The sequence below is a fragment of the Pristiophorus japonicus genome, chromosome 8, assembly GCF_044704955.1.
Source record: "Pristiophorus japonicus isolate sPriJap1 chromosome 8, sPriJap1.hap1, whole genome shotgun sequence".
Lineage (NCBI taxonomy): Eukaryota > Metazoa > Chordata > Chondrichthyes > Pristiophoridae > Pristiophorus > Pristiophorus japonicus.
In genome coordinates, this window is record NC_091984.1 from 230,725,939 (window position 1) to 230,752,109 (window position 26,171).

General features: G+C 45.0%; 1 protein-coding gene across 2 annotated transcripts in view; it reads right to left on the reverse strand.

Annotated features, from left to right (window-relative positions):
* Positions 1–26,171, reverse strand: part of pi4kab (phosphatidylinositol 4-kinase, catalytic, alpha b) — a 230,214-nt gene that overhangs the window by 54,706 nt on the left and 149,337 nt on the right. For both annotated transcript variants that reach the window (XM_070888050.1, XM_070888049.1), the window contains exons 34-39: positions 23,518–23,669; positions 22,265–22,372; positions 22,042–22,169; positions 8,657–8,815; positions 8,059–8,138; positions 1,111–1,304 (exon numbers count right to left, since the gene is read on the reverse strand). In XM_070888050.1, the coding sequence (XP_070744151.1) occupies positions 1,111–1,304; positions 8,059–8,138; positions 8,657–8,815; positions 22,042–22,169; positions 22,265–22,372; positions 23,518–23,669 (821 nt within the window). The remainder of the gene's footprint in view (positions 1–1,110; positions 1,305–8,058; positions 8,139–8,656; positions 8,816–22,041; positions 22,170–22,264; positions 22,373–23,517; positions 23,670–26,171) is intronic.

Below are 26,171 nucleotides of genomic sequence, written 5' to 3' on the forward strand. Positions count from 1 at the left end.
TTGTGCACCATGCAGGTTTAGAGCCATGCAAATGAAAAGTGGCACGATGGAATTACCATTCGGCCCAACTAGTCCATGCCGGTTTTATGCCCCACATTAGCCTCCTCCCACCCATCAGCATATCCTTTTGTTCCTTTCTCCCTCATATGATTATCTAGCTTCCCCTTAAATGGATCTGTGTTATTTGCCTCAACCGTTCCTTGCGGTAGTGAGTTCCACATTCTAACTACTCTCTGGGTAAAGATATTTCTTCTGAATTTAAAAAAAAGTGTTCATGGGATGTGGGAAAGCCAGCATTTATTGCCCATCCCTAATTGCCCCTTAAGGTGGTGGTGGTGAGCCGCCTTCTTGAACCGCTGCAGTACGTATAGTGAAGGTGCTCCTACAGTGCTGCTAGGGAGGGAATTCCAGGATTTTGACCCAGCGACGATGAAGGAACGGCCGATATATTTCCAAGTCAGGATGGTGTGTGACTTGGAGGGGAACGTGGAGGTGGATGGCGTTCCCTTGCGCCTGCTGCGCTTGTCCTTCTAGGTGGTAGAGGTCACATGTTTGGGAGGTGTTGCCGAAGAAGCCTTGGCGAGTTGTTGCAGTGCATCTTGTCGATGGTACACACTGCAGCCACGGTGCGCCGGTGGTGGAGGGAGTGAATGTTTAATGTGGTGGATGGGGGGGCCAATCAAGTGGCTGCTTTGTCCTGGATGATGTCGATTTTCCTATTAGATTTATTAGTGACCATCTTAGATTTATAGCACCTAGTTCTGGACTCCCCCACAATGTATGTGTTGTGAAAAATGTAGTGCATCCAGTTTCAAAGCTTATTTAAGCATTTGCACTTAAAAGGAAAACGTGTGGATTGCACTAGCATTGGATCAATACCCATACTGTGGGGAAGAACATAATAGAGAACCTGTATCGAGTGGTAACATAGCAGACAGAAAAAATATATGGCTAGCATCACTATTTTAAGTTACAGTGTGTATATTAACTGGTTGACTTCTGTATAAGTTACAGTATATGTACAGTTGGATCCAGCAGCAACACTGCTTCCAATTAACACGCACAACCTAAAGTGATAATGCAAAGATTTAATCAGTCTGGCCCAATTACCTGGTAGGTAGCTCTATGGCCAAGTAAGGCGAGATGCTCCAGGCCAGATTGACATTGTCCTTCCACTGCTTCTCATTCAGACTGATGTACTTTGACCGCCAATTTGCAATGCTCGCTTCTCCTGCCTGGTCCATTGCCAACTCAGGGGACGAGAGAGGGTTATACCATGTGGTGAGGCGCTCAATCTCGCTTGCCTAAATAGTGAAAACAAAAGTAATCATTCTTGGTAAAAAATTTGATTACAATTAGATGCTTCTTTAAAAATTCATCCTGAATGCTGCTGCAGCACTGAAATCATAGAATGATACAGCACAGGAGGCCATTCGTCCCATCGTGCCTGTGCCAGCTCTCCATTAGAGCTATTCAATTAATCCCACTCCCCACTGCTCTTTTCCCATATTTATACAATTTGCGTTTGAAAGTTACTATTGAATCTGCTTCCACCCCCCTTTCCGGCAGCGCGTTCCAGATCACAACAACTCGCTGCGTAGAAAAATGCTCCCTCATGTCACCTCTAGTTCTTTTACTAATCACCTTAAATCTGGGTCCTCTGGTTACCGCTCCTACTGCGCTGGAAACAGATTCTTCCTATTTATTCATTGAGCCGAACCAATGTAAAATATAGTCTGCTCCTAATAATTTAGCCATTTAAAAAAAAAATAGAACTATCTAACAATTGGAATTAAGAAACTTTGAATTAAGAGTAGACTATTTCATAAAGTGGTGTGTCTGTGTGTGTGTATGTGTGTGTGTGTGTGTGTGTTCTTATACGGATGTGTGATCTATAATTATATACATTAGACTAGTTAGGTAATTATCCTCCTCTATAATTCAAAGTAGAAAGTCAGATAGTCTTGAAATCATATTGACATTCAAATCACAATGGTGTTGCACTACATAACTGCACTGATTGATTTCACAGATTTCAAAGCAGAGATGAATAATGGAATGGTTATGACATACTGGTTCTCTACAGTGACCCGAGGCAGTGGAGATGAGCCTGCAACATGTACAGATTAGACTAGTTAGATAATTACTCTCCTCTATAATTTAAAACTTAGCCGTATGAAGTTGGAACGATGTTGGTGGAGCAAAACCGACCCGATTTGGGGAAGTAATGGTTCGTAAATTGAGGCCCCACAAGTTCCGGGTTTAGGTGTGCACTACGTATGCGCCTAAAACCAGCACTTGCGATCGGGAGAAAGGCCTTCGCGGGGCAGAGATCCGGGCTATTTGCCCAACTAATATCCTTCAAACTCTTATGCCTGGTTACCAGTGTAAGAGTTTTAAAAGATAGAAAAATAAATTTTATGACTAATTGTTATTAAAAGTGTTATTAAGACTAAGGGTTATTAAAAACCCTGTCCATTAAGGTAAGTTTATTTTTAAGACTATTAAAACATGTTAAAAAAATTCAAAAAAGTATTTTATTTCCTTAAACATTTAATTTAATTAAATTTCTATTAATTTTAGATAAGTGAGGTGTTTTTTTTTAAATTTATGTATTGTGCTTTTTGTTTCTGGTGGTATTCCCATTCACAGTAATGGGAGCTCCTTACAAAGGGGACTCACCATTACCATCAATGAGAATACTACATTGTGATTGGTGGTCCAGGCCCACATGATCCCAGGATACCCCTACGCTCCTGGGATACACGGGCCTCTGCGCTGGGCTTTGCATCTAGGTCTCGGAGCGCAAGTGTTCGTTCCTCCAGGACCGCCAGCTACTTTTGTAATTTCTTTTGTGGTCGGAGGCATCCGCCCGCAGGAAGCCTCCAAACGCAATTTCTGGCTCAATATATGGTAATGCATTAAACATCAAAAATGTTTTCTATACATGTACGTGCATGTGTAATATATAAAATGTAAGATCTTTTGACGATATTGATGAGCCTCAAGTGAAGTTCAAGCAAACGCTCCTGTGAAGCATCTTGGAATGTTTTACTACATTAAAGGCACTATATAAATGTAAGTTGTTGTATCTGGATCAGTTCCTATCGAGTGGAGGGTAGCCAATGTAACCCCACTTTTTAAAAAAGGAGGGAGAGAGAAAACAGGGAATTATAGACCGGTCAGCCTGACCTCAGTAGTGGGTAAAATGATGGAATCAATTATTAAGGATGTCATAGCAGCGCATTTGGAAAATGGTGACATGATAGGTCCAAGTCAGCATGGATTTGTGAAAGGGAAATCATGCTTGACAAATATTCTGGAATTTTTTGAGGATGTTTCCAATAAAGTGGACAAAGGAGTACCAGTTGATATGGTATATTTGGACTTTCAGAAGGCTTTCGACAAGGTCCCACACAGGAGATTAATGTGCAAAGTTAAAGCACATGGGATTGGGGGTAGTGTGCTGACGTGGATTGAGAACTGGTTGTCAGACAGGAAGCAAAGAGTAGGAGTAAATGGGTACTTTTCGGAATGGCAGGCAGTGACTAGTGGGGTACCGCAGGGTTCTGTGCTGGGGCCCCAGCTGTTTACATTGTACATTAATGATTTAGACGAGGGGATTAAATGTAGTATCTCCAAATTTGCGGATGACACTAAGTTGGGTGGCAGTGTGAGCTGCGAGGAGGATGCTATGAGGCTACAGAGTGACTTGGATAGGTTAGGTGAGTGGGCAAATACGTGGCAGATGAAGTATAATGTGGATAAATGTGAGGTTATCCACTTTGGTGGTAAAAACAGAGAGACAGACTATTATCTGAATGATGACAGATTAGAAAAAGGGAAGGTGCAACGAGACCTGGGTGTCATGGTACATCAGTCATTGAAGGTTGGCATGCAGGTACAGCAGGCGGTTAAGAAAGCAAATGGCATGTTGGCCTTCATAGCGAGGGGATTTGAGTACAGGGGCAGGGAGGTGTTGCTACAGTTGTACAGGGCCTTGGTGAGGCCACACCTGGAGTATTGTGTACAATTTTGGTCTCCTAACTTGAGGAAGGACATTCTTGCTATTGAGGGAGTGCAGCGAAGATTCACCAGACTGATTCCCGGGATGATGGGACTGACCTATCATGAAAGACTGGATCAACTGGGCTTGTATTCACTGGAGTTCAGAAGAGTGAGAGGGGACCTCATAGAAACGTTTAAAATTCTGACGGGTTTGGACAGGTTGGATGCAGGAAGAATGTTCCCAATGTTGGGGAAGTCCAGAACCAGGGGTCACAGTCTAAGGATAAGGGGTAAGCCATTTAGGACCGAGATAAGGAGAAACTTCTTCACCCAGAGAGTGGTGAACCTGTGGAATTCTCTACCACAGGAAGTAGTTGAGGCCAATTCACTAAATATATTCAAAAGGGAGTTAGATGAAGTCCTTACTACTCGGGGGATCAAGGGGTATGGCGTGAAAGCAGGAAGGGGGTACTGAAGTTTCATGTTCAGCCATGAACTCATTGAATGGCGGTGCAGGCTAGAAGGGCTGAATGGCCTGCTCCTGCACCTATTTTCTATGTTTCTATGTTTCTACATGGTTCCTGCTTTGTAACACACTCCAACCTACATGCTATTTTCCTCTACTGACTGATTCTCGAGTTCTGTAAATATTTAGGATTAATCATTTAAGTTTTAGTGGAAATAGACCATTAATATTGCATTGTCATGTGGTGTGATTCTAGCCTTTATCTTCAAAAAATATACTCACGACCCAAATGAAGACCAAAAGAAAGACTTGGATTTATATAGCGCCTTTCACAACCATCAGACGTCTCAAAGTGCTTTACAGCCAATGAAGTACTTTTGGAGTGTTGTCACTGCTGCAATGTAGGAAACATGGCAGCCAATTTGCGCACAGCAAGCTCTCACAAACAGCAATGTGATAACGACCAGATCATTTATTTTGAAAGATAAATATTGGCCGGGACACCAGGGATAACACCCCTGCTCTTCTTCGAAATAATTTCATGGGATCTTTTACTTCCACTTGAGAGCGCAGACAGGGTCTCAGTTTAACGCCTCATCCAAAAGGCGGTACCTCCGACAGTGCTGCACTCCCTCAGCACTGCACTGGAGTGTCAGCCTAGATTTTTGTGCTCAAGTCCCTGGAGTGGGACTTGAACCCACAACCTTCTGACTCAGAGGCGAGAGTGCTGCCCACTGAGCCACAACAATAATTATCCAAGGTTCATAAATGCAGCGTGCATCAATTCAGTGATTTCTGAAAGAATAGGGACCAATATTACTTCCCTCCCAGTCCTGGGTCTTGGCTGAAGTAACAATGGCAAAGTAAAAAATAAAGGAAAATGAATGTCAGAGAGGTGATATTGTAGAGGTATACTACTGTGTTAACAATACAGAAATGATAAATCTGGAAAATGACTTTAAATTAAATTGCAGCAGTAAGGTGAGGAGCAAAAGGTTAAAACTAGTAAAAGACTAATTTTGGACTGATATCAGGGAAACAAAGATCGAGCAACACGAAGTGGACAGAGTAGAATCCTGGATAGAGTCGTGAAGGCAAAAACACACAAATGATTTAAAAACCAATTGAATAATGCAATGAAGGGCTCTTGAGGGGCATTCTCAATGAATGAACTAAGAAAGGCCACAGGGCCTTCCTCACCCATAACTATCTTGTGAAAACAGAAAACTGGATTCTAGAAAATATTTAGATGTTGCATTATCGATAACAATTGACAGTGGGGATAAAAGTCACTTTTTAAAAAGCCATCAAAACATGTGTTAATATACCGGCACATCATTACTGTTTGTTAAACTGCGACCAGCCATGAAAGCAAAAGGCTTAATGAAGTAGTGTGTAAAGCCACTCCCTGGCTGCGGAGTCTAGAACCAGGGGTCACAGTCTCAGAATAAGGGGTCGGCTGTTTAGGATTGAGATGAGAAGAAATGTCTTCACTCAGAGGGGGGTGAATCTTTGGAATTCTCTACCTCAGTGGGCTGTGGAAGCTCAGTTGTTGAGCATATTCAAGGCAGAGATCGAGAAAGCAGTTAATAAGGCTTACGGGATTTTGGGCTTCATAAAAAGAGGCACAGAGTACACAGATGGTTCCTCGCAGGTCGGGGCCTCGCTGTGGGCTGGGCCGCCACACCTCCGCTCTTTTTACGGCCTGACCGTCTGCAGATGGTTCCTCGCAGATTGCAGAGAGATGTGATCGGGGCCAAAGAGCGGCGTGAGTTCGGGGCCCAGGAGAGGCGAGAGCCCAAGAGAACACTGCGATGTGTTCGCACTAGGTCCGTGCAGCAGAGCTGGTCTCCCGTCGTCCTGGTTAACCCCTGCCACTGGACCAAGACTTCACTCTGCCAAGCCCGTGTGGTGGCTGGTGTGCAACGGCCACTACATGTTAAAAAAGTCCAGGCACAGGCATCTTCCACCCTTCAACATGTAGTTCAGGACCTGGAATTTTAGGTCCTTCATTGAAACACCTGGTGAACTCATCCCTTTTTGGTGTGGAAGCAAGTCATCCTCAATACGAGGGATCGCCTAAGAGTAGTACAAAAATGTGGAAATTATGATGAACCTGTATAAAGCACTGGTTTGGCCCCAACCTGATTGAGTATTGTGTCCAATTATGGGCACCGCACTTTAGGAAGGGTGTGAAGGCCTTAGAGAGTGCACAGAAAAGATTTACAAGAATGATTCCAGGGATGAGGGACTTCAATTACCTTAACAGACTGGAGAAGCTGGAGTTGTTCTCCTTGAAGCAGAGAAGATTGAGAGGAGGCTTGACAGAGGTGTTCAAAATCATGGGGGGGTCGGGAGATAGAGAGAAACTGTTCCCATTGACAGAAGGGTCGAGAACCAGAGGACACAGATTTCGGGTGATTGACAAAAGAACTATAGTCGACGCAAGAAAAAAATTTTTTTTTTACGCAGCGAGTGGTTAGGATCTGGAATGCACTGCCTGAAAGTGTTGTGGAAGCAGACTCAATTTTATCTTTCAAAAGATAGTTGGATAAGTATCTGAAGGAAAAATACTTGCAGGGCTACGGGGAAAGGGACAAGCGGAGAGTTGGCAAGGGCTTGACGGGCCGAATGGCCTTCTTCCATGCTGTAACTATTCTATGATAGATTTTTGGATATTCAGGGAATTAAGGGATATGGGGATAATGCAGGAAAGTGAAGTTGAGGTCGGAGATCAGCCATGATCTCACTGAATGGCAGAGCAGGCTCCAGGGGCCAAATGGCCCACTCCTGCTCCTATTTCTTATGTTCTTTTTCTCAACTACTCTGATAAGAACAAAAGAAATAGGAGCAGGAGTAGACCATTTGGCCCTTTGAGCCTGCTCCGTCATTTAATAAGATCATGGCTGATCTGATCTTGGCCTCAACTCCACTTCCCCGCCCTTTCCCCGTCATGTATTGATGCTTGGGTCACTAGATACCAGGGGACGCCACTGTCGGAGGTCATCGGGCTGTACGCGTATGTGCGGGGGCCCTGGTATACAAGTGCTGGTACCATGTCTTGTAGTCACTTTGGGCGCGAATAAAGTGGACCAGGTTTACACCTGAGTGAGTTTACAGTAACAAGTCTTTTGAGTCATTATATACATAGCAATCCCCATAACCCTTGACTACCTTATCGTTCAAAAATCTGTCTATCTCCACCTTAAATATATTTAAAGACCCAGCCTCCACAGCTCTCTGGGGCAGAGAATTCCAAAGATTCATGACCCTCCTCTGAGAAGAAAAAATTCCTCCTCATTTCCATTTTAGACGGGCGGCCCCTTAGCCTGAGACTATGCCCTCTAGTTCTAGATTCCCCTACGAGGGGAAACATTCTCTTTGCATCTACCCTGTCAAGCCCCCTCAAAATCTTACACGTTTCAATAAGATCACCTCTCATTTTTCTAAACTTCAATGAGCTTAGGACCAACCTGCTCAACTTTTTTTCACAAGACAACCCCTTCATCTCAGGAATCAACTGAGTGAACCTTCTCTGAACTGCCTCCAATGCAAGTATATCCCTCCTTAAATAACCAACTCACCAGTAAAGACAGTAGAAGTGTGCGCCGTTTCATGTAGTACTTGTGTAGCTGAGTACCGCGGTTAGTCTTCTTTGACATGCCTGATTGGAAATAATCAAACATTTTAATTAGCTTACATAGAATAACACAAGAATACTGTGTATACACAGCCCTGGACAACAACTTCAGACTATCAAGGGCACATTAATGCCTTTCTGAAGCACACCGAGATTTCCTACTTGCAGTATGCTTCTTTTAAGATACTTCTGGCTAACTCTGCATGAGCTTAAAGTAGATATTAAAATTAATGTTTTGCTTAAACATTGTTTAAATTACAATCACCTCTGGAGAGATAACGAGCAAGTACCCAATCATGCAATGAAATGTATTTAAGTGGTCTCGTTGCATGCACTGGTCTACAGAGAAGTTGCTAAAGATCCTCGTACCCGTTATATGATCGGAATACAAAATGGACAGCGATAGAATAATCAAACGGCGGCACTAAGCAACAAGAATGTCGCACCTACAGCATGGAAAGCCTCATTCATGCTCCAAAAAATAACTAGGGGAAATGCAGTTCCGATATATAGTTTAAAATGTTTCCATTTGCAAACATCACCTGATTTTTTGGAGATAGTTGACATTCCACTGGACAGGGGGTAGGTATTGATCCAGCCTTGTGCAGATTGCTGCCGTGATCCAACAGCAACGTCAAGATTGTTCCTCGAATCGGCCACAGTTATAACAGACAGGTTATTCACAGAGGGATCCTGGTTGTCTGAAGAATAGTTTTCCATTTGTAAACTTTATGCCCAATATTTTTCTGTGCACCACAATAAAACGGCAACAACTTTTTTTTTTCCAAACAAAATTGCAGGCGAGAGAATACAAGCAATTGGACAGCATTAGTACATGGCAGTCGAGCTGTTAAATAGCAATTTCTTGAGGTCATGAAACTCTCTTCACTGAACAATGGCTTCCTTATGGCTGCACGATTATTAGTGCATTTGCAGCGAGAGAAAAGATTAACTTCTGCCCCTTCTCTTCGGATGGCACTGACTTATGTCGGGGACCAATTTCTCAGGCACGACTAGACCGGTCCTGGTACTTTGCCCGAGCTGCTGTTCTTTACACATGTGCCCTAATATCAAGTGTCAATCAGCAAATAGCCTACGAGGGCATCACACCATTCTTCCCCCACCCGATTTCCACACACACCATGCGCTTGCCTGCACTGTATTGTGCCAGGAGGGGAAACCCTCCCTGACCAGGGATGCTGAGCCCAATTGTAGCATCTCTCCTGGCATCTGGCTGAGTTCAGCCAACTCAGTACAAGATCAGAGCTCCTGGGTCTATCTGGCTCAGTAGCACACTGTGCAAGCGTGGTGGTTTGTAACACGTCAATTTTTTCGATGGGGCATATTTCAACTGGACATACCAGCGATTTTGCTTGTAAGAGTACATCAATATGTTTTATTGTAACAGCGGCAGGCAGTATGAACACAGTCTGGTGTGGTCCTAAAGGATAGTATCATCTTGAGAGTTTTTTGGTATACTGAATGCAGAAGTCGTTATAATGGGAATCAAAAGCAGAATTCTGATGACAGAATGTACATCTGCGCTCAGCGCTGTAAGTATATGCAGCAGCCATTACCATTACTGAACTCAACTTTCCCCGAGTTCTGAAGTCAAGCACAAACCACCCAAAACCAGTCACTCAACACCAGAAAATAGGAGGTAAAATATGGCCGGTTAGAACATTAACCGAAACAAGTAACAATGCGTTGCCTGAAAGGGTGGTGGAGGCAGACTCAATCACTGCTTTCAAAAGGGAGTTGGCCAAGTACCCGAGGGAAAAACATTAGCAGGGCTACGGGAAAAGGGTGAGGGAGTGGGACTAGCTGAGCTGCTCTTGCAGAGAGCTGGCCCGGGCTCAACGGGCCGAATGGCCTCCTTCCATGCCATGACCATTCGATGATTCAATCAGAACTGACTGGCTCCCAGGTCTCCAACCCCTCTTTTGCATCCTCAATTGTAGCTCGGCCATTTGGGGAGGGAGGATAAACGAGGGACGAGACTATTCCTGTTGCCTCAGGTATCACTGCTGTGGGCTCACTTTTTCATGAACATGGATTCATAAAATCCAAATTAGTTGTGGACAAAATCAAATGGTTTGGGGGCAGGGAGGAGAAAAGTGAGTTGATTCTGATGTGCAGCCAAGAAATGACAACCGGAACTATATATTATCCTCTCAGTTGGGGTGGGGGATGGAACAGCAGCAAGATAAAACTGAATACCAAGAGTTAGGTTCTACTGGATGAAAAACAGAGAGACGCACATATTTCTAGCAAGGTCAAACTAAAAGAGTGAAGTTCGAAGAATTCAAGAGGTTGTAAATCACTGTGGCACGCCAAGCAACAAAGCAAACGGATTGCTGTATTGTATCGTTAAAAAGATGGGAGCATAAATTAGAGGACGTCACGCTGAAAATGTACACTGACCTGACCTTGAGTGCTTTACCCTATTTTGGTCACCAAGTCATAAAGGCCATGGTGGCAGGGCAGAGGGAAACCACAAGAATGATCCATAGCCCCAGAGGATTAAAGTATAACAAACCACTGGAGAAACTTAGGCTCCTCATGAGGTCAATGAGAGGGGGACAAAAGTATATACAGTATTAATAGTATAGAAAAGGTCAATTTACGGCTTGAAGTTAAACCATGAACGTCAATCAAGAGAACTCGGGTTCAAACTGGTGAAAGATAAATTTCGGGCCAATGCCCCAAAGAACCATTAGCATTCGGAACAGAGCTCGGAGTAGGGTAGTGGGAGAAAAAAAGCACAGACTTGTTTAACAAACAGTAGGGGACAGTATCATTAGGGAGATAGATACAGTTCTCTGCAGCCGAGAGCATGAGCCCCGAAGGCTGTGTTGCCTGCCCGGTGCCAGGGTTAAGGACATCTTCCTCTGGGCTGGAGAGGAACTTAGAGTGGAAGGGGGAAGGTCTAGTTGTCGTGGTCCACGTGGGAACCAACGACATAGCTAGGACAAGGAAAGAGGTTCTGCTGAGGGAGTATGAGCAGCGAGGGGCCAAATTAAAAAACAGAACCACAAAGGTAATAATCTCTGGATTACTACCTGAGCCACGAGCGAATTTGCATCGGGTAAATAAGATCAGAGAGTTAAACACGTGGCTCAAAGACTGGTGTGGGAGAAATGGGTTCTGGATCGTGGGACACTGGCATCAGTACTGGGGTAAGAGGGAGCTGTTCCGTTGGGACAGGCTTCACTTACACCGTGCTGGGACTAGGAGCCTGGCGAATCGAATAGCTAGGGCTGTAGAGAAGGCTTTAAACTAATTAGTGTGTGGGGGGGGGGGGGGGGGGGGGGAGGGTGAGGGTTAGGGGGAGAATTCAGGTGAGCGAAAATTTAAAAAAATCAAAGAATAAGGGGAAGGCACTGGGGGAAATGAAAACCAGAGCATGCCAGGAAGGGACAGAATGTATAAACACAAAGGTGAATCAGAAAGTTGGGTCAAATCGGGAAAAAATGGTAAAAAACACAAATTTAAAAGCTCTTTATCTGACGGCACGTAGCGTTCGTAACAAAATAGGCAAGTTGACGGCACAAATGGGTATGATCTGACAGCCATTGCAGAGACGTAGTTGCAAGGTGACCAGGACTGGGAACTAAATATTCAGGGGTATTTGACAATTCGGAAGGACAGACAGAAAAAAAAAGGAGGTGGGGTAGCACTGTTAATAAAGGATGAGATCAGTGCATTAGTGAGAAACGATATTGGCTCAGAAGATCAAGATGTTGATCAGTTTGGGTGGAGATAAGGAATAATGGGCCCAAGTTTCCACAAGAAAAAAAACGGGCGCCCCTCCGAGCTGGGCGCCCGTTTTTCGCGCCTAAAACGGTGCCTAAAAAAATCCTCGGTATTCTCCACCTACTTACAGGTCCTCTGGCCCTCGGCGCAGCCAGCACGAGCTGTGGGGGGGCGAAGCCAGGTCCCGGCGCTGAAAACAGTGCCGGGACCTCTGCACATGCGCGCTACAGTCGGCACGCAAGTGCAGTAGCTCCAGGCGCTGAACTGTGTGGGAGGGGCCCGAAGCACGCAGCCCCTAGCCCTGGCTGAATGGCCTCACTGGGGCTGCGTGAATGAGGCTCCTCCCACGGCCAGCTCCTGCTCCCCCCCCTGACCAGACACCCGCTTCCCCCCCCCCCCCGCCGACCAGACCCACTCCCCCCCCCCCCCCCCCGACTGACCCGACCCGCGCTGCTGTTCCCCGACCCGACCCCCCCTCTCTCTCTCCACCCCCTCTCTCCCTCTCCCTCCTCTCCCTCCTTCCCCTCTCTCTCTCTCTCTCTCTCTCTCCCTCCCTCCCTCCCGACCCCCCCCCTCTCTCTCTCTCTCTCTCTCTCTCCCCCTCCCGCTCAGCGGCACGAACGGCTGCAGAATTCTCCTTGGCTGAAGCACTTTCACACAGGTAGGAAGATGGTTTATTTAATCTTTTCTTGGCTTTTAAATGTTTATTCAGGTTGGATTTATTTGTATAATATTTGTAGAAGTATAAATAAGGATTTATTGTAGAATTTAATGAGTTCCCTTCCCCCCCCCCCCCCCACCTCGTTCTGGACGCCTAATTTGTAACCTGCGCCTGATTTTTTAATGTGTAGAACAGGTTTTTTCAGTTCTACAAAAATCTTCACTTGCTCCATTCTACTTTAGTTTGGAGTACGTTTTCACTGTGGAAACTTTCAAATCAGGCGTCAGTGGCCGGACACGCCCCCTTTTGAAGAAAAAATTCTGTTCTAAACTAGAACTGTTCTACCTGACTAGAACTGCAGAAAAAAAAATGTGGAGAATTGCGATTTCTAAAATCGTCCGTTCTCCACCAGTTGCTCCAAAAAATCAGGCGCGAATCATGTGGAAACTTGGGCCCAATAAGGGGACAAAGTCATTGGTGGGAATAGTCTATAGGCCCCCGAACAGTAGCTACACTGCTGAACGGAGTATAAATCAAGAAATAATGGAGGCTTGTAAAAAAAGGAACGGCAATAATCGTGGGCGATTTTAACCTTCATATTGATTGGACAAAGCAAATTGGCGAGGGGAGTCTTGAGGAAGAGTTCATAGAGTGTGTCCGGGATAGTTTCCTTGAACAGTACGTTACGGAACCAACCAGGGAGCAGGCTATCTTAGATCTGGTACTGTGTCATGACAAAAGGATTAATAAATGATCTCCTTGTAAGGGATCCTCTAGGAATGAGTGACCATTTGACAAGGCACTTGACAAGGTGCCACATAAAAGGTTACTGCACAAGATAAAAGTTCATGGGGTTAGGGGTAATATATTAGCACGGATAGAGGATTGGCTAACTAACAGAAAACTCAGTCAGGATAAATGGTTCATTCTCTGGTTGGCAATCAGTAACTAGTGGGGTACCGCAGGGATCAGTGCTGGGATCCCAACTATTTACAATCTATATTAACGACTTGGAAGAAGGGACTGAGTGTAACATAAGCCAAGTTTGCTGACAATACAAAGATGGGAGGAAAAGCAATGCGTGAGGAGGACACAAAAAATCTGTAAAAAGACATAGACAGACTAAGTGAGTAGGCAAAAATTTGGCAGATGGAGTATAATGTGGAAAGTTATTCATTTCGGCAGAAAAAAAAAATAGAAAAGCAAATTATAATTTAAATGGAGAAAAACTGCAAGTGCTGCAGTACAGCAGGACCTGGGAGTACTTCTGCATGAAACATAAAAGGAGAGTGTGTGTTGTGTATCTGTAAAGCATGCACTCCCATGTTCCGCCACCAGGGAGTTCATCCCCTGAAGTCCCAAGGGATCCCAGCATCCCTTGGGAGCACTGTATATAAGCCGGCCCCGAAGGCCTGTTCCTCACTCTCGAGTGTATTAATAAAGACTCAGGTCACTTTACTTTAACCTCCCGGTTTGCAGTCTCATCTGTGTTAGGAACACAACAACTGGCGACAAGTACACGAATCCAATGCAAAGATGCAGCAAACTGTGGGCATCCTGGAGACGTACTCGGAGGGTGAGGACTGGGAAGCCTATGTCGAACGGTTAGACCAGTACTTTGTAGCCAACGAGCTGGACAGAGAAGGAAGCGCTGCAAAATGGAGAGCGGTCCTCCTCACAGTCTGCGGGGCACCGACCTACAGCCTCATGAAGAATCTTCTGGCTCCGGTGAAACCCACAGATAAGTCGTACGAGGAGCTGTGTACACTGGTTCGGGAGCATCTTAACCCGAGGGAGAGCGTGCTGATGGCGAGGTATCAGTTCTATACGTACCAGCGATCTGAAGGTTAGGAAGTGGCGAGCTAAGGCGACTTGCAGGACAATGTGAGTTTGATGGCTACCTGGAGCAAATGTTCAGAGACATTTTTGTACTGGGCATTGGCCACGAGACCATCCTACGAAAACTTCTGACTGTAGAGACACCAACCCTCAGCAAGGCCATTGCGATAGCACAGGCGTTTATGTCCACCAGTGAGAACACCAAACAAATCTCTCAGCACACAAATGCTAGCAATGTTCAAAAATTAATTGGAACTGTGTTTGTGAGCAGAAATGTACAGGGCAGAAACCACGAGTCTGCAACTGCCAGCAGGCATCAGGTGACCCAGATGACTCAGAGTCCGCAACAAAGGATGAATGCAAGGCAATTCACACCTTGTTGGCGTTGTGGAGGCTTTCATTCAGCCTATTCATGCCACTTTAAAGGGTATGTTTGCAAGAGCTGTGGAACAATGGGGCACCTCCAAAGAGCTTGCAAACGAGCTGCAAGCTCTGCAAAACCTGCTAACCACCACGTGGCAGAGGAAGATCGGTCCATGGTGGATCAAAACAATTTCGAGCCTCAGAGAGTGGAGGCAGATGCTGAAGTACACGGGGTGCACACACTTTTAACGAAATGTCCACCTATAATGCTAAATGTAAAATTGAATGGCTTACCCGTAGCCATGGTACTGTAGCGCTAGCCAATCCATCATGAGTAAAAAGATGTTTGAGAGAATGTGGTGCAACAAGGCACTCAGACCAGCCCTAAGCTCCATCCACACGAAACTGAGAACGTACACCAAAGAGCTTATCACTGTCCTGGACAGCGCAATGGTCAAGGTCATCTACGAGGGCACGGTGCACAAACTGCCACTCTGGATTGTCCCGGGCGATGGCCCCACACTGCTTGGAAGGAGCTGGCTGGGCAAAATCCGCTGGAACTGGGATGACATCCGAGCGCTATCACGTGTCGATGAGGCCTCATGTACCCAGGTTCTTAACAAATTTCCTTCCCTTTTTGAGCCAGGCATTGGAAACTTTTCCGGGGCGAAGGTACAGATCCACTTGGTCGCAGAGGCATGACCCATTCGCCACAAGGCGCGAGCGGTACCTCACATGATGAGGGAGAGAGTGGAAATCGAGCTGGACAGGCTGCAACCCGAGGGCATCATCTCCCCAGTGGAATTCAGCGAGTGGGCCAGCCCGATTGTTCCAGTACTCAGAAGTGATGGCACAGTCAGGATTTGCGGCGATTATAAAATAACTATTAATTGTTTCTTGCTACAGGACCAATACCCGCTACCTAAGGCAGATGACCTATTTTCAACGCTGGCAGGAGGCAAGACGTTCACCAAGCTCGACCTGACTTCGGCCTGCATGACGCAGGAGCTGGAGGAGTCTTTGAAGGGCCTCACCTGCATCAACACTCACAAGGGACTGTTCATCTACAACAGATGCCAGTTTGGAATTCGGTCAGCTGCAGCGATCTTCCAGAGAAATATGGAGAGCCTACTCAAGTCGGTACCACGCACGGTGGTTTTTCAGGACGACATATTGGTCAATGGTCGGAACACCGTCGAGCACCTACAAAACCTGGAGGAGGTCCTCATGGCAACAGAAGTGGAGTTTTTGGGGAGAAAGATCACGGCGGACGGCATTCGGCCCACAGACACCAAGATAGAGGCTATCAGGAATGCGCCCAGGCCACAGAATGTCACGGAGCTGCGGTCATTCCTGGGACTCAACTCTATTTTGGTAACCTCCTACCGGGGTTAAGCACCCTTTTAGAGCCCCTACATGTGTTACTGCGTAAAAGTGAGAACTGGGTATGGGGAAAAAAAACAAGTAATTGCTTTTGAGAAAGCCAGAAACATTTTATACTCCAACAAGCTGCTTGTATTGTATAACCCGTGTAAAAGACTCGTGCTAGCATGTGATGTGTCGTCGTACGGAGTCGGGTGTGTATTACAACAAGCTAACGTTGCGTGGAAGTTGCAACCTGTCACCTATGCTTCCAGGAGCTTGTCTAAGGCCGAGAGGGCCTACAGCATGATTGAGAAAAAGGCATTAGCGTGTGTATTCGGCCCCTAAGGCTTGTTCCTCACTCTGGAGTGTCTTAATAAAGACTGAGGTCACTGTTACTTTAACCTCCCTGTGTGCAGTCTCATCTGTGTTAGGAAGACAACAGTATGCAGGTACAGCAAATAATCAGGAAGGCAAATGGAATGTTGGCCTTTATTGCAAGGGGGTTAAAATATAAAAGCAGAGAAGTCCTGCTGCAACTGTACAGAGTATTGGTGAGACTACACCTAGAGTACTGCGTACAGTTTTGGCCTCCATATTTAAGGAAAGATATACTTGCATTGGATGCAGTTCAGAGAAGGTTCACTAAGCTGATTCCGGAGATGAGGGGGTTGACTTATGAAGATAGGTTGAGTAGGTTGGGCCTATGCTCTTTGGAGTTCAGAAGAAAAGGTGATCTTATCGAAACATATAAGATAATGAGGAGGTTGACAAGGTGGATGCAGAGAGAATATTTCCACTCATAGGGGAAACTAAAACTAGTGAACATAGTCTCAGAATAAGGGGCCGCCCATTTAAAACTGAGATGAGAAGAAATTTCTTCTCTCAGAGGGTTGTAAATCTCTGCCCTAGAGAGCTGTAGAGGCTGGGTCATTGAATATATTTAAGGCGGAGATAGACAGATCTTTGAACGATAAGGGAATAAAGGATTATGGGGAGCGGGCAGGGAAGTGGAGCTGAGTCCATGATCAGATCAGCCATGATCTTATTAATTGGTGGAGCAGGCCCGAGGGGTCAGGTGGAATGCCGTTATGGGTAGACCACAAATTTTTAATAAATATAAATGGACGAGCCAAATGGTCTTCCTTATATTCACTTCTCATCTTCATCTCCTAGATCCAGCTCAAGGCGTATTGACAAGTTTGCTGCCCATTCTCCTCCCAACTAGAGAATGGAACTGGCATAAATACATAAGGAGGCAGAAATATATGGGGGATGGAGACAACAGCAACTTGTATTTATATAGCCCATTAGCGTAGTAAAATGTCCTAAGGCGCTTCACAGGAGTGTTATCAAAAGGAATTAGACACTGAGCCATACAAGATATATGGATGGGCAGATGACTAAAAGCTTGGTCAAAGAGGTAGGTTTTAAGGAGTGTCTTAAAGGAGGAGAGAGAAGTGGAGAGGCGGAGAGATTTAGGGAAGGAATTCCAGAGCTTAGGACTTAGGCAGCTGAAGGCACGGCCACCAATGACGAAGTAATTGAAATCAATATGTTCGTATATATTTTTTAAACCTAATAAAAAATTGCAACACTAATAGAGGTATACAGACTAGATTTGCTGGTAGACAAACAAAGAAAGTGCCATTGGATCATTAATTATAATGGCTATAAAAAGTTAATTTTTATACACCCATCAGTGCGCAGTACAATTCTTGGAGAATTACACGTTATGTCTGGTTGATCATGAAGTTTCTTAGCTTTTCAGAACACCTGGCCAAGATAATGACCACTTATTTTCATTTGTTGTCAGGAGGTGGGTGACCAGCTTTCGTCATCATTTTCCTGGTGCTAACTCACAATTTAATGGGACTTGAACTCTGCTCTGGTTGCCGGTCGAGTATCATAACCGCTACATCACCATACTGTAAGCTGTATGCAGCGGAAACAGACACAGCAGTCAAGCAATTGTTGCGAATGTGGGCGTCGCAAGTGCGTTAAGAAGTGCGACAGTAAGACGCGCAAAATCAAACAAGAGCAGCCGTGGGCTGGGAAAGCAAAGCCGCTCTGCAGAATCCATGACCCACAAGTTGTCACTCACAAGGTAAGCCCTGCTGGAGTCTGAGCAAAAATCTGCTCATGACCAGCTCAACTGGGAACCACAAGGAATGAGGACACTGGAGAAGTGGCCAATCACCCACAACCAGCTCACACATACACCAGGATTTAGAGAGCATGGCTCATTATACATGCTTCAAATGAGATATTCACCAAAGCCTCAGAAAACTCCACCTGCCAAGGGAATCCTGACCAGAGTTCAAAGGCTGTACAACCAGAAGTTGTGTTGGAAGAGGGCATCTCACATTTCAATGGGAAGCTACTACTTCGTTAATTCTGACTGCAGTGCTGGCACTTTCTCCTGTGAATCTTTTGCATTGACTGCCCCACACAGCTGTGGAGGTTCAGTCTCTGAGTATATTCAAGCCAGAGATCAGTAGAGTTTTGAATTCTAGGGGAAATCGAGGGATATGGGGATAGTTCGGGAAGGTGGAGTTGAGGCAGAAGATCAGCTATGATATAGAAACATAGAAAATAGGTGCAGGAGTAAGCCATTCGGCCCTTCGAGCCTGCACCACCATTCAATAAGATCATGGCTGATCATTCACCTCAGTACCTGATTCCTGCTTTCTCTCCATACTCCTTGATCCCTCACTCACAAAGGCCACATCTAACTCCCTGTTGAATATATCCAACGAACTGAATTGAATATATCCAACAAATTGAATGGCAGAGCTGGCTCGAGGGGCCGAATGGCCCACTCCTGCTCCTAACTCTTACAGCACCTGTGATTGGACTGCTGGCAGCAATTATTAAGCACCACTGTACTGTCATAATGGTCTGCACGAGCTGCTTTGTGTTAAAAGGAGTATTCAGCTTCTCCTGGTACATCTCCCATTTATCCTCTGAAAATCAGACCTTGCCATGAGGAGAAATTCATAAACAAGTTGTCAAGGTAGTAAGTTTAGAAACATTCTCCTACTGCACTTCAGAACACGAGAGAAAGCAGCTATCTGTGCCAGCTGAATAATAATTATTGCCATACACAGCACCAGGCATGGAGCCCGGACCTACATCTTAGTTCGCATCCAGAGATAATTAAGACAGACTTGCATTTCTGTAGCGCCTTTCATGACCACCAAAAATCCAAAAGCGCTTTACAGCCAATAAAGTAGTCACTGTTGTAATGTTTAAAACAAAAACTGGTGTGTTCAAAAGTAGCATCAAAAATGGAGAAAAGAAAAAAGAAAATATGAAATATGTACATTGTTCTTTGACGAAAAAGAGGCAAAATGATGGGGGTGGGGGGAATTACTGGGATGGGCCTTATTTGGGGAAGAAAGAATACTAGGAACAAATCACAATTTACAGTTAAAAAATAAGTTCTTTCTGAACGAGTGACAGGCTGGTTAAATGCCAAACTGGTTTAGTTTCGACAGCAGAGGGAGCTGCCACTTGTGGCACAACCCCAGGGACCTGATGGGAGACAATGAAGCCTCAACTTCTCACTTCTGTTCCTTCCTTCCTCTTCTGTTTCTTATCTTTCCCTTGTGTACCTCCTCAATTTCTGTCTTCTCCTTTCCTCTGATCTTGCAGGATTTAAAAAAATTATTTTTTGTTTAAAACTCGGCACTTCTTTTCTCTTCCTTATTTTCTCCGCTCCAGGCAAGCTGGCAGAAGGCAGCAATCTACAGGGAGGCCTACTTCAGGCGTCTGATACAGGACTCTGTACTGAGGGCAGTGAACTATAGGTTCTTTTTTTCCCCCATTATGCTGCTTTAGTGAATTGAGGGAAGGAATAATAAAAGATAAAACACAATGAAAATTAGGCATAGAGTGATGGAGTGAGCGCGGGGGTGGGGGGGGCGGGAGAGAGAGGGAGGGGAAGGAAGAAGGGAGGGAGGGGGAGAGAGAGCGAGAGAGCAAGAGAGGAAGGGAGGGGGAGAGAGAGCGAGAGCGAGAGAGAGAGAGAGAGAGAGAGAGAGAGAAGGAAGAAGGAAGGGAGGGAGAGAGGGAGGGAGAGAGGGGAGGGAAGGAGGGGGAAGAGAGAGAGAGAGGAGGGAGGGGAAGGAATAAAGGAGGGAGGGAGAGAGGGAGAGAGAGAGAAAGAGAGCATGTGTGAGGAGAGAGAACGAAAATAAATTATAAATGGATGGTTGTAGAAATGCTTCAAAATTCATCAGGAGAGAAACAGATGCAAATATCATTAACTAAAATCATCAATGATAAAGTACTGAGCGATAATACAAGTAAGCCTTTACTGCTGGTTTACTACTGTATCTGCAACTAGCCAATCTATAGAGATCTGTTCTGGGCCCGGCACTGTGCACACTACTCATAAATGATTTTAAAGAGACAATTCTAGTATTACTTGGCCAGGAAACAAGTACAAGGCAGACTGATTGCACTGAAGGTGCTTTGGGAATTATCCCCAGTGCCCTGGCCAATATTTATCCCTCAATCAACATAACAAAAACATATTATCTGGTCATTGTCCCATTGCTGCGTGTGGGAGCTTGCTGTGCGCAAATTGGCTGCCGCGTTTCCCACATTACAACAGTGACTGTACTCCGAAAGTACTTCATTGGCTGTAAAGCATTTTGAGACGTCCGGTGGCTGTGTAAGGCGCTATATATAAATGTAAGTCTTTGCAAGTATTTATTAACATCTCGATGAAAGAGCTGGCTGATTGATGCAGTGCTTTTAATGTAGGTAAAAAACCCATTGAGCTTTATATTTGAATATTAAGGGACTCAAGGGATATGGGGATAGTGCAGGAAAGTGGAGTTGAGGTAGAGCAGGATCGAGGGGCCGAATGGCCTATTCCGGCTCTTAGTTCTTAGAGACGCAAGGGGAAAAAATGGATGCCACTTGGAGAGGTGACAAAAGCTTGGCAGAAGAGCTGGGTTTTAAGGAGGAGGGGGAGAGAGAGAGCTGGAAGGGTTTAGAGGGGGAATTCCAGACTGTGGGGCCGAAACGGCTTCAGGCCATTAACAGGATTAAGGGTTATAAAGTGAGCACAGACAAAGATGATCAAATATTGTGTGCAAAACATCTGATTGCTGGCACCATGATATTATGCCGAGAATGCCAACTGGTCAAGGATGAATAGTACATGATGGAGTTCGGCAGCTTAAATTTTGGGGGTCTGGAGAAATTTGTAAGTATTTTCTCAGCTGGGTAGATTCTTTGATAGACCGGACTCTACACGATCTGTAGAAGGAATGGGCTCGACACACACAATGCATTCCCTGTTTTCTTGGGTCCTATAATTAGACTAAGCATTAAGCCTTTTTTTGCACTGCAATAATTCAGTGCCACGTTCAGGACTTCAATCAGCAAATGTATTGCTCCCACTGTGCAATTTTGTACCCATTTAAAGTCACTGTTGGTGAGAGGAAGCTCCTTAAACATTTGGTTAAAACTCCAATGCAGTCTTTACTTTAGAGAAGCAGAAAGGAAAGGTTAGGTTGAACTTTATCAATTCACCCCAATCTAGAAAGAAGCCAAGCACACAGTTGAATATCAAAATAAACATCAATAGCACCTTAACGAACGTTCTCAAATTCTCGGCATTAGGAAACAAATACATTTTGCATATAAATGCACATCTAAATACTCTGGTCACCGCCCTGAAATCTCTGAACTTTTCTCCAGTCTCTCATCTGTGTCGCTAATTTCCCCTTGCCCTATAAGCCTGCCAATTAGCAACATTCTCAACCCTCCATTCTGAACCCACTCCAAAACCTCCTCTGCAGATGTTTCTACTTATGCCAGATGTGGTCCTCCCGATCTCCATTTTGCACTTTCTAAAAATGACACACGGCTCAGTCCTCCTTCCATTCACTTAAACTAGATTTTGAAATGGAAGGAGATCCACCTTACCAGGAGGAACAAGTTGGTTTGCATTGAGGTACTTCTTATCGGAGAACATGGCTGTCCAAAACTTGATCATAATACTGATATCTTCCCGCAGTCTCTTCTCCTCTTGTGTCGGATATTTAGGTGCAACGCTACAATAATTAGAAAAAATTAAATTGAGATACTTTCATGTGACTACAATGAAAATAAATATGATTTTGCACTGTAACAATTTGATAATATTTACCTAAAATAGTCAAAGGCAGTGGAATAGACCTTCTCTCTCAGCACATTGCGAATGGTGGCATTGGAAATGACATCAGCATGCAATAATGCAAGCCCGAGTGTCAATAACCTGCAGCGACAACGGTAAAAGTCATTAGTAAAGTGAGAAGGTTAGTGGCTTGTTGGGTTCTACTTTTAACCTTTTGCCAGACAAGTTTAATCACCACAAAAATATTTCTGACACATTAAGTCTATGCAGTGGTATCAACGCATGGCACCAGAGCGGTAGGGTGCTGGCTCAGATCCATGGATCACCATATGCCAAGTTATCAGTTTCAGCCGTGCTGTTATGGAAGGTAGCAAGCAAAGACTGGCACCTCATAAATATAAGAACACAAGAAATAGGAGCAGGAGTCGGCCATTTGGCCCCTTAAGCCTGCTCCGCCATTCAATAAGATCATGGCTGATCTGATCTTGGCCTCAACTCCATTTCCCTGCCCGCTCCCCATAACCTTTGACTTCGCTATTGTTCAAAAATCTCCGTCTATGACCCAGCCTCAACAGCTCTCTGCAGTAGAGAATTCCAAAGATTCACAATCCTCTATGAGAAGAAATTCCTCCTCATTTACGTTTTAAATGGACGACAACTTATTCTGAAATTATGTCCCCTAGTTCAAGATGCCCCCACGAGGGGAAACATCTTCTCTGCACCTAACTTGTCGAGCCCCCTCAGTATCGTATATGTTTGAATAAGATCACCTCTCATTCTTCTAAACTCCAATGAGTATAGGCCCAACCTGCTCAAACTTTCTTCATAAGACAATCCTTTCATCTCAGGAATCAACCTAGTGAACCTTCTCTGAACAGCCTCCAAAGCAAGTATATCCCTCCTTAAATAAGGAGATCAAAACTGTACGCAATACTCCAGGTGTGGTCTCACCAATACCCTGTGCAGTTGTAGCAGGACTTCCTAGCTTTTATACTCCACAAGGACTGAAGGAAAAGGGGAAATAAAACATTTTCCGGGGTGAGTCATCCAACGCTGTAACCAGCTGCTACTTGGCAGCAAGGATTAGCACAGCAGTAGCAGACTCTGGGAATAGGCCACCAGCCTTTTCATCCAGGACTGGCACATGGGAAGACGAAAGGGAGAAGAATTATTGTACATTTCAATAAAAAGCTCTTTCCTCTCACTCGACAGCCGATTTGAAGTAGAGGTATCATGATTGGTTTTGTACATTAATGCAATTTCCACAGTAGTCACACTGCACGTACTTGAATCTTGACCCAATGGCAGCCACGTGTCTGTTCAAACTCCCTTTTGCGGCTCCAACGTTTAGTGAGAGAGAGCGTTGCAGAAGACTGCCAAAGATCTCCACCTGGTCTGCACTGCAGTACTTGGCAATCTCGAACCTTTGCACCAGGAACTAAAGAAAATGAGGAAAAACAATTGATAAATGGGCTTGTGAGGTAATGTTAAGGTAAAAGCCAGATCAGTTAACTGGATACAATGCATTATACACATTTCTTTGCAATGGTTTTCTCGGGACGTGCAAAAGTTGTCTTGTTTGGAAAAACAGGGATGTATTGTTGGAAAGTGAGCTCATACACTTTGGCAGAAAAAATCAAAGAGCAAATTATTATTTAAATGGAGAAAGATTGCAAAGTGCCGCAGTACAGCGGGACCTGGGGGTACTTGTGCATGAAACACAAAAGGTTAGTATGCAGGTACAGCAAGTGATCGGGAAGGCCAATGGAATCTTGTCCTTTATTGCAAAGGGGATGGAGTATAAAAGCAGGGACAGTTATACAGAGTATTGGTGAGGCCACACCTGGAATACTGCGTGCAGTTTTAGTTTCCATATTTACGAAAGGATATACTTGCTTTGGAGGCAGTTCAGAAAAGGTTTACTAGGTTGATTCCGGGGTTGACCTATGAGGAAAGGTTGAATAGGTTGGGCCTCTACTCAATGGAATTCAGAAGGATGAGAGATAATCTTATTGAAACGTGTAAGATTATGAGGGGGCTTGACAGGGTGGATGCAGTGAGGATGTTTCCACTGATGGAGGAGACTAGAACTAGAGGGCATAATCTTAGAATAAGGGGCCACCCATTTAAAACTGAGATGAGGAGAAATTTCTTCTCTGATGGTGATGAATCTGTGGAATTCGCTGCCTCAGAGAGCTGTGGAAGCTGGGACATTGAATAAATTTAAGATAGAAATAGACAGTTTCTTAAACGATAAGGGGATAAGGGGTTATGGGGAGCAGGCAGGAAAATGGAGCTGAATCCATGATCAGATCAGTCATGATTTTATTGAATGGCGGAGCAGGCTCGAGGGGCCGTATGGCCTACTCCTGCTCCTATTTCTTATGTTCTTATGTTCAAAAAGAACACTATGCCATCAACATCATACATGTATATATTCAAGCAGTTCAGCAGTAACAAATAGCAAATGCATAGATGCTATGGCTGCCATAGAATTATGGAAACTTATAGTGCCAAAGAAGGCCATTCAGCCCATTATGTATGTGCTGGGACTTTGAAATTGAATGAAATTGTGGTGTACCAATGATTTTGCAGTGGCTCTCCAGCCAAACCAAGTAGAACCACCCTTTAACAGTGCCCATAATTTAATTTTAGTTTTATATTGGCCCGGTTTTCCCTTATGTCACAGTGTCTGCTGTGGCTCAGTTGGTAGCACCCTCTCCTCAAGAGTTAGGAGGTTATGGGTTCAAGTCCTACTCCAGAGACTTGAGCACAAAAATCTAGTACTGAGGAAGTGCTGCACTGTTGGAAGTGCTGTCTCTCAGATGACACATTAAACAGAGACCCCATCTGCTCTCACATGGATGTAAAAGATGGATGCGTCTATTTGTATTAACTGAAATGCAGCCATTTCTCTGATTGGTCCCCTTGGAGGATAAGCCACACCCTGAAGTTCCTCTGGACTGTGTAGCTGGAACCACCCAACCCAAGTTCTGACTGACTTTCCAACTTGTAATTCGATCCATGTTGACTTCAGAAGCCACAGAGGATAGATCTCCCCAAAAGCCACCAAGTTCCAGCCGAAGTCCCTTACCCCAAGTGTAAGTGCATCCCTCCCCCAGCTGAAGACCCTTACCCAAGCGCAAGACCTTACCCCCCATAGATGGGGCATTGTATGCGGATTAACATGTTTATTGGGTATGAAGTAAATAGTGGCAGTGTCGTGACTTCTGGATTTCATCCACCCCAATGATGTCCTTTGTAACGCTTGCACATAGCAGGGGGATGGAAGAACGTGATCCATCTTCTGAGAGTTCCCTCTCTCCCCTCTGATACCCACCCCGCACCTGTCTCTTTTTCTCTCTCCTCACCCCCGCCCACGGCAAGCTCTCCTTCTCGCTCCCCCAAGCTCTCTCAGCCCACTCTCCCCGACAAGCCCACTCTCCCTGAACTGGTCCTGGAGGCTCGGGGCTGCTGATGGATTGGAGGCAGTGGAGGCAACGTGTGAGGCCGGTTCCGGACGGTTTTGGATGGGGGGGGTGGGGGGTGGGGGGAGGCGGAGTTGGTGATATTTGTCCTAACTCTCGCTTCTGCGCATGCGTCAGGAGACACATGCGCAGAAGGGAGACTGAGTACAAATAGTTACACCGGTAAAAGATCCCATGACACTATTTCAAAGAAGAGCAAGAGAGTTCTCCCTGGTGTCCTGAGCCAATATTGATCCCTCAATCAACATCACTAAAAACAGATTATCTGGTCATTACCACATTACTGTTTGTGGGAGTATGTTGTTTGCAATTGGTTGCCGCGTTTCCTGCATTGCAACAGTGACTACACTGCAAAAGTACTTCAACGGCTGTAAAAGCACTTTGGGACGTCCGGTGGTCGTGAAAGACACTATATAAATGCAAGTCTTTCTTTCTGTAGGGCAAACTAATGG